Source organism: Barbus barbus (genome assembly GCF_936440315.1).
Source record: "Barbus barbus genome assembly, chromosome: 25".
In the NCBI taxonomy this organism is placed as follows: domain Eukaryota; kingdom Metazoa; phylum Chordata; class Actinopteri; order Cypriniformes; family Cyprinidae; genus Barbus; species Barbus barbus.
The window spans coordinates 21,661,820-21,670,992 of NC_136753.1; the positions used below are offsets into that span (position 1 = coordinate 21,661,820).

A 9,173-nucleotide genomic window follows, 5' to 3' on the forward strand; every position below is an offset into this window, starting at 1 on the left:
TAAAACAACAATAGAGACTTAAGTGAGCATAAGTCACACAAATATCAGAGATTTCAAGGAGTTCAAGTGTTCCCTTTTATTTTAGATGATCAGGATGATCAAGTTTATGCAAAAATACAAAAATGTCCTTAAAACCCTGTCCTTTTGACATTATGACATACCAAACTGTATTAATACATATTATAACAAACCATCGTAGTGGATTTAGCAAGTAAAGATACTATATTATTTATACCCATGATGATGAGCCTAGACAAAAATTACGAAGATGAATGCTACCTCCATCTAGTGGTGAGTTTGGTTAAAGGTTTACCATCATAATAGTGCAAAGTTAGTTTTATAAAAATCTAATTGTTACTTAGCTTGATTCAAATTGCCTAAAAATGTTGAGAATGTCACTAGCGTTTCCAATAAGTAACATTGTCAATGAACAGCTCATAAGGAAACATCCTGGGGTGCATTTCCCAAAAGCATTGTTAGCTAACTATGGTGGTAAGTCCCATTGAACTCTATTGGTAACGGCGTAACTTGTGACCATAGTTGCGTTTGGGAAACGCACCCTTGATTGTTTCTGGAGAATACAAAATTTAGCACCATTAAGCTTAATACTACAGTCAAGATTACCATATCAATATAATATAAAACTAGGCATTCCGTAATAGTACTACTGTATATCTCACATTAAATTTCATGCATTATTTTAAAGATGTGTTTCCCAAAAAGTCAAAACTCTACAAGCTGTTGTATAGTCAAATGCACTATGTTTGTGCTTTTTGGTCTTTTTTGGAACTTAACAGGCCCTGGCCAAGATATGCTTCCATTATATGGAAGTGACCAGTCAATATTTTGCATAAGATTTTTTTTTTTTTGAAGAAAACTGATTTTTTTTTTAAAAAGGCTTGTGCTCAGGAAAAAGGTGGCGGAATCCTCTTCCTCGAATAATATGCTGTTCTCTTTCTTATTTCTGACAGTAGATTACCAAGGTATATGGGTTTTAAATACAGTGCATTGAAATATAAACTCACAATACAACTGATGCAATCTAAAACGTATTCATTCCTTTTAGGTCATATTATCACACAAGAATTTGTTTGAATGGATTCACGTTCTTCAAAAGGATCCTCAGGATGACTTTGGCCCTTCTCTCTCTGTAAAAGCGTCCATGGACAGTCTATGGTTCAGCGACAGATATTTCTGCATGCGCAAGACAGGATAAGATATATTGATTGTATGTGTTTCATGTTTGTAGCGAACGGAAGTGAGCGTTTGTCTGGGTCGTAGATTTATTACGTCCAGTGACAGGGTTGGACGGTAAAGCGATGGGAGGTTGCTGCGTGTCCTGTGTGTAGGGGGGTGGTCGGGCTGGGTGTGTGTGTGTGAGAGCTTTTGAGGATGAAGCTCTGCTGGGTTGGGAAGGACACAACAGTTTGAGGGCAAGACGAGTCTGTGGGGGTGTTTCCTCAGTTTAGGTTGAAAGATCAAAGATTTCTCTAACGTGACTTTACGGGAGGAGAGGGTAGGCCAGGCCTTCTTTACCTCTTCTGATTGGTTCTCCTTACCAGAAATGCAATGGCTGCTTACGAGTGAAGACTTGTGACTGCTAGATTTTGATAGAGGATCAGGGTGAGACTGTATAAGAGGCTTGTAAACAGGGGCTCGAGGACGCCTGATTGAAGTCCCCTCTACGAGAAGATTCACTCCCACATACTGAGGAACTTCTACTGCTGCCTGAAGACAGAAGAAAAAAGCAAAAGAAAAATAAGACATTATTATTCATATAGAAAATAAAGTTAGTTTTTAGGACACTATTAGGACCCAAAAAGCTATTAGATTTTCTGTGACAATTAAATTTTACCCCACTGATTAAAACATATAAATGTTTAATTATTTAAAAGCAGATCTTTAATTGTCAAATTCCACCAAAAGTTTGGAGTCAGTGTTATGTTTTTCAAATAATAATAGTTTAATTCAGAAAGTACACTTTAAATTGATAAAGTCACAGTAAAGATTTCTATTTCAAATAAATGCTGTTCTTTTGAACTTTTTAATCAAAGAATCCTTAAAAAATATATCATGGTTTCCACAAAAATATTAAGCAGCACAACTATTTTCAACATAGATAATAAGAAGTGTTAACAATAACAATATATAAAAAAATCATATTAGAAGAATTTCTTATATTAGAATGCTTGCTGAAAATTCAGCTTTGTCATCACAGGAATAAATTACATTTATTCGATTTTATATATTAAAATAGAAAACAGTTATTTTAAATTGTACTGTGTTTTTGATCAAATAAATGAAACCTCGGTGACGAGACAATAAGAAATATAAAAAACTCTGACCACAAACTTTTGATGAGTAGTATGTATGTTTGTTTTTTTTCCATTTGGTTTGGTGATCTTGACATTCTGCATGTGTACCTGTTTGTATATGAGTTGGAAGCCACCAGTGTGAGAGTTGCGGTCACAGCGTCGATCCAGCACCACCCGCAAAGTGTCTTCCTGTACAGCGGGGCAGAGTCGAGCTGTGACCCCTGTGGAGGGTGCCATGGTGGGGCTGGCATTTATCTCCAACAGCCAAGGTCGCAAATCCCGTCCCAGCATAAAGTCAGCTCCGTAAAGCTCAAAACTAGCTTTGCGAGGTTCCACACTGTCCTGTGCAGTCAAGAGAGTTTGGATAATGGCCTTCTGCATACCTGGAACAACCACCCCTTCCCACAAATCATCCTGGCCTGAAGCAGCCAACCAGGAGCGGAACTGTGAACATGACCACATGCATTCAGCAGGTAGAGAAGGATTGCGATCTGGGCTTGGTTGAAAATGCTTCTGGATGGAGTTGTTGCAAAGATGTACAGAACTGAGGGTGGAAAGCAGAGAAATTTTTTTAAAAAGTTTAATTGAAGCCTAATAAATAATCTCTCTTAAAGGAATAGTTCAACCTGAAAATGAAAATTCGGTCATCATTTACTCACTAAAGTTGTTTCAAATCTATGACTTTGTATCTTCTGCAGAATACAAAAGTAGACATTTATAAGAATTTCAACAGTAATGTCAATGCAATGAAAGTCAGTGGGGTCCAAAACAACATTGGATTCTATTGACTTTTCACTGTATGGAAAAAAATATATATATCTTTTTTGTTGTTTACAGGAAAAGTCACACAAGTTTTTAACAACATGCAGCTGTGTAAATGTTTTAATTTTGGTGTGTTTTCATTTTTGGGTGAACTATCCCTTTAATGTTTGGCATTTGATTTCTCACCTATCCAATGTATGAGTGGAGTAAGGCTGGGTGGAAAAGCGGAGGTAGCACTCACGGTAGAACCACACAGTAAGAGGATTCCAGTCTGTGACCAAGAACCACTGTCTTACATCAAACTTAGTGTCATGCACAAGAAGAGGCCGCTCCAAGTACTTCTGCACCACCCACTTACTGTCCCTCATGATGCCATGGTCTGAATCTGAATCTAAACTCAATATCTCATCCAACCTGTTCATGCACATTATACCTAAAACAGTAAAGTCAAAGTAAATTAAATTTTGCTGTGTTTTTTTGCTGTGTTTTTACTCCACTTTCCTTCAGTCTTCACCTACTCACCTCTGCCTCGGGACTTGGCCCCAGGTTTAATGATCCAGATGTTGCAGAGTCCATCAGTCTCCATCTGAGGGCAAACGTGACTCATCTGCTCCAGCATGCATTTACAACGCTCCACATAAGCTTCACAGCCCTCTATCATCAGTCCTTCACTGCAAAGGAAAAGCACAAGAAAGCTTTAGCACTGTTCTACAGATTAGAAAAAAATAGATATTACGAAATACCAAATTTTCATTGTTTTTGCATTCTTATCTAAAACTTTTGTGCTCCCTCAAGACACTCACAAAACATTTGTGTGCTCTCACAAAATGTTTGTGTTCCCCAAGCTTGCAAAACTTTTGCGATGGAAATGATATATATATATATATTTGTTTTCCTATCACCATGTCCCCTTAAGTGCTCCTTACTCCACCACCAAAAAAACAAACAAAAAAACTATTTTTTACAACTGTATTTATTTCCACTATTGAGTCCACTAATTACATTTGTAAATGTTTCTAAAAATTTAGATTTTTTTGATATGAGGTCCAAATGTTCTGGTGTTTAAGAATAATAATATTTATCCTACTTATTCTTTAGAACTTTATTGTGATCGGACAGTCCCAGTTTCTGAACACCATTGCTGACATGCAACTGTGTGTACAAATTCTGTAATTTATCTGATGTTAGAAAGTTGCATACATTTGGAATAAGACATTTTTGCAGCTTAGTTTTATTTCATGATATTCAGTATAGAATTTCAGCCCTGAACCTTTTAAAGAAACATGATATGACTCATGAAGTGCACTATAAATAATAATAAAAAATCATACTCACTGAATAACTAAATAATAATTCCGAAGAAACACCTTCCACTGTTGCTCTGAGAGGGTAGGGATTGTTTCCAAAGTGCTGTCTATGTCACAGTGTTCTAAACTGTTCAGATACTCCTGACATACTTGCAATGCATTGTCAATTATCGAGGTTTCAACCCTCTGATTTGCATACTGTTTACGCGGCTTGCTCAGACCTACAAAGGAGGGACGATATGTGAATAAGTTTGAGTCCTAATGTGGGTATGTCTGTGTTAGTGTGTGTCATACCATGAGATTTAGCATCAAACACCTCTCCGGTTCTCTCCCATTCTGAATCCCCTCCATACTTCTCCAAAACATACAGCAGTAGACTTGTGCATGCAGTCCTTCTGAAGTCCTCTGTTAAAAAAGAGTACAAAATAAATTTCTTTCAGAGGATCAAATCTGGTAACATTACAGGTTCAATCCAAGAATAGGGCAACCCATGAACAGTTACAGAGAACATATGTCACAACTGTGCCTGTGAGCAACATATTTAACGCTAGACTGCTCCAGCGAGACGGTGCAGTTCATGTGGCGTAAATCTCTTTGGGGCAAAACAATAATCTGTTAAATGAAAAAAAAAAACAAGTAGCCAATAGGGGACAATAAAGATTAAGAGTACTGACCAATAAATGCATGTTTATCATCCTCTGCCCCCAGTCTGTAGCAGCGTGGGAAGAATGTATCGGGATCTACCGCATCAAACCACTGCAGATTTCTCAAATTCATACACACACCAACCTCAAAAAGATTAAATGAAAGGTAATGAGTAAGAGAAAGAGATTTTATATAGAAGAATTTTGGTTTCAAAAGCTTCAGTTATTAAATTTGTGATGAACCTTGGTGGTGAAAGATCCTGCCTTTGCATAATGATTGGTCATCTGGTCTTTACGTAAAGACCGACAGTCGATTGAATCCCTCCTGGTTGTCCAGTAGAAATATGGCGTCTCATTGCGAACCAACCGTGTCTAGGAATTTAAAATAATGATCAGAGACTGCCCACGGTCAACAAATCACATTCAAAAACCCAGCTGCTATGACAACAGTGGAATAGATTTCCAGAGTTTCTAAACGTACCATTAGATCATACAGTTCATCTGCCTCATCGTCCCTCTCTCCCTCTTCTCCTAAGTCTGCATAAAAAAAGAGAGAAGGTGGTGTGACAGTAGTCAAGGGACAGAAAGCTTGATCTATGTCACTGACATCTGTTTGTTGGAATGGGTGGTGTCAGGTTAGCTACTCAAACTATCATATCGAGCTTTAGATTACAGTGGATCATTAACTAAACAGTTACACAGGATGCTCCAAGCATAGCATTTACAGCATACTTCACACACTCACACACACACACACACACACACACACGTTTATACTATTGTTTAAAAATTTGGAGTTTGTAAGATTATTTTAATGTCTCTTGTCTCTTGCTCAACAAGGCTGCATTTATTTGATTAAAAATACAGTAAAAATGTTAATATTGAGATATATTATTATAATTTAAATTAACTTTTAATTTAAAATTTTAAAATGTATTTTATTCCTGTGAGAAAAGGCAATTTGGCTTAATTTTTTCTACTACTCTCACGCTCCTTCAGAAATCATTCTAATATGCTGATTTTATGCTTCAGAAACATTTCTTATTATTATTATAAATTCTTGTGAAACCATTGATTTTTTCACATTTGTTTCATGAATGGAAAGTTCAAATGAACACATTTATTTGAAATATTACATTATAAATGTAACTTTACTGTCACTTTTGATCAATTTAATGTGTCATTGCTAAATAAAAGTAATAACTTGTTTTAAAAATGTAATTGTGGAGATACCATAACCTTCTGTTGTTTAAATTAATTTAATTGTAATTACATCCAGGGGCAGAAACGGGGATCATGCTATTGACAAAAGGGTGCTATAGAAAATTGAATACAGCTATAGCTATTTTCTTGTCTTTTTAAATCATGTTTACATTTAAAACATCCCCAATAGAACATTGTGCCCATAACTAACTTACAATTGTGTCCCCTGTGTATAACTAAGTAAACCTGCACACACACAGAAACCAACCAGCCTTATCATGCGTCTATGCAGAATGATGCATAGGGTCTCATCTTAGATCTGTCTGATACTCTCACCATCATCATCACTGCTGTCACCCTCATCTGTGGCTTCTGTTTCAAGATCAAGTCGACGGGGCAGTGGGACAGAAGGCCGTGGTAGTCGCCGCTCCACCCATCCTCTTGCACGCAGGCCAGCACGGATTACAGGATAGGGACCCAGCACCGAGAACACTTTCTTCTCCTACATCAGAATCAACAAAATAGACAGTGCATGTTCATTGAGATCTCAATGTCATCATTATTATTATTATTATAAATTTAAAGATCATTAGGAATTCATCCATGTACTTTTTCCTGCTATGATTCATTAGGATTTTAGAAGCCTAACCTTTATTGCCTTGTCCACTAAAGTCTTAGCTGTCTTCAGTCTGTCCCCATTTATCATAGGCGGATTTACATAATTACAACGAGCTCTTCCTTCCAAGGGTTGCACTGTGACATACAGAAATGCTTTACAAAAATGCTGTACAAAATAAATAACAAGGTTGAGCTTGTTGTGAGTGTAGGATTTGCCAGTAGTTGTGTGGGCCAGAGTTTAACAAATATAGCTACTGAAAAACAACATTTAAATTGGTCCTCATTACCTGAAACACTTCATAGTCCAAATCATGTTTTGATTTCAGTCTAATAATGTCTAATATTAATTTCAGTATTTCAGTATAAACATCACTGTGCCTATGAGAGTGCCTCACTGATATACACTACTGTTCAAATATTTAAGTGTTTTTTATGTCTTTGAAAAACATCTCTTATACTCACAAAGGCTACATTTATTTGATCAAAAATACAGTAAGACTGTAATATTGTGAAATAGTATCAGAATTGTAAAAATCTCTTTTCTGTTTTTATTTTCAGGATTCTTAGATTAATAGAAATTTTAAAAGAACAGCGTTTATTTGAAATAATATTTTTTGTAACATTATAAATATCTTTACCTTTGCTTGCTGAATAAAATTAATATTATAATTTCTTTCCAAAGAAAACAAAAAACTGTTGACCCCAAACTTTTACTTTCAGCTTCTAAGGTTGTTGTGTGTGTATGTTAGCTAACATCGTAAGAGAAAACAATTCATAAAACGTGGCAAAAGTGTGTATATACTGTACCTTGCATATGTTGGTGCATGTTTGAGTTAATTCTCACATTACACACAAAATGGATCAGTCCTTCCCTTTTTATCCTAAAGATCAAAGAAAGATGAATTTAATGCACATTGTTCACTCTTTAACTCTCTAACACAGCAATACATATTGAACTGGAGAGGTGACAGCTCTCTGTCACAGTGATAAGCATGAGAAGTGAAAGCTGCACGTACTGTACAATGCATCAATAGTTGAACACTGTAATTTGTGACTGCCTAGAAACGCTCATGCTCGGATTCAACACAAAACACTTCTGTACACATTCCTCCCTAACTCAGCAGAACCGTAGTGAGTAAATAAAGAATCACATCACAATATTTAATAAAAAACTTATTTCACTGGTTTATGGATCCACTTGACGATACAAAACTTAAATAATAACAAAAACACATGCAGCTCCGCAGACACGTTCACGACCATATTGATGTTGAGAAGCGCTGAGCAAACTCACCTGGATTGCGACGTTCACCTCTGGATTTGACACCCGCCAGAAGTCGTCTGTTGAAATCGATAAGGTCACCTGTGCGCCCTCGCCGCCCTGCCAGCCCGATAGAGCTGCGGACTGAGAAACGCTCGTTCCGCGCATGCGCACTGCACACACTCCAGTTCCAGCGAGCTGTTTACATCACCCTTAACAACTGTTTCCTGGAAACGGACGCGCCTTGCGTCAAACCCAGCCGGAACGCGCAATGCTAAAGTTGTACACTAAGGAATTTAATTGCTAATATTGAGATAATTCTTAACCAAAACGGCTTTTTGTGAAATATTCAACTCGCATCCCTTTGTTATAAACGTTTGGCTCCATTACATTAAAGGCTTTTGAATTATTACGCACATTAGCGCTAAATATAGATTATTTCAGAAATGTCAGGGGGGTTGAAAACCACATCCTCATTATATAGAGATCTCCCCAGGCGGCACAATAATAACAATTAGCTAACATTTTATTGTCTATTAAAAGTGTCATATAGAGGCGCTTTGAAAGGCTCTTGAATTATTCACTGTGTTCCATCAAAGACTATATAAATGGACTTTGGTTCCATAACAGATTGATTGTTAAAGCGTCAGATCTGTTGTCATGTCTACGTGATCTTTTTTAGCTTGGCCTGAAAGAACACAATAACATGTATATTACTATTTAGGCTATCAAATGCATGATTACTGTAAGACTAAACTGCTCCATAGACACTGTGCGGACTGCCTCTAAAATATTTATGCTTTGCATTATGTTTATTTGTAAGTCGCTTTGGACAAAAGAGTCTGCTAAATGACAAAAGTAAAAAAGTAAAGAGTGTAAAGACCATCGACTCTACCGTGCGACTCCACCGGGCAGGGACACCGGAAAGGGATAGTAGTAGCTTTTTATTTAATTTTTTCATTGATATGTTTATTATTGAAATGTTTTTGTTATATGCATGTGTCAATTTGATTTAATTTCTTTATTTTCTTAAATATGTGGGTAGATAGTATTTATAGAGTTG

The 9,173-nt window shown here is 36.6% G+C and overlaps 1 protein-coding gene across 1 annotated transcript; it reads right to left on the bottom strand.

The window, feature by feature from the left end:
* Positions 1 to 848: 848 nt before the first annotated feature.
* LOC306844418 (tubulin monoglycylase TTLL3-like) lies at positions 849 to 8,296 on the bottom strand. Its single transcript, XM_079376532.1, has 13 exons — positions 8,144 to 8,296; positions 7,657 to 7,730; positions 6,881 to 6,984; positions 6,568 to 6,733; positions 5,510 to 5,565; positions 5,272 to 5,400; positions 5,059 to 5,173; positions 4,679 to 4,789; positions 4,413 to 4,605; positions 3,600 to 3,748; positions 3,264 to 3,510; positions 2,424 to 2,859; positions 849 to 1,728 (listed from the first exon to the last, which is right to left on the bottom strand). The coding sequence occupies exons 2-13, from the start codon at positions 7,673 to 7,675 to the stop codon at positions 1,123 to 1,125; spliced, it is 2,331 nt and encodes a 776-aa protein (XP_079232658.1). The 5' UTR covers positions 7,676 to 7,730; positions 8,144 to 8,296; the 3' UTR covers positions 849 to 1,122.
* Positions 8,297 to 9,173: the final 877 nt, after the last annotated feature.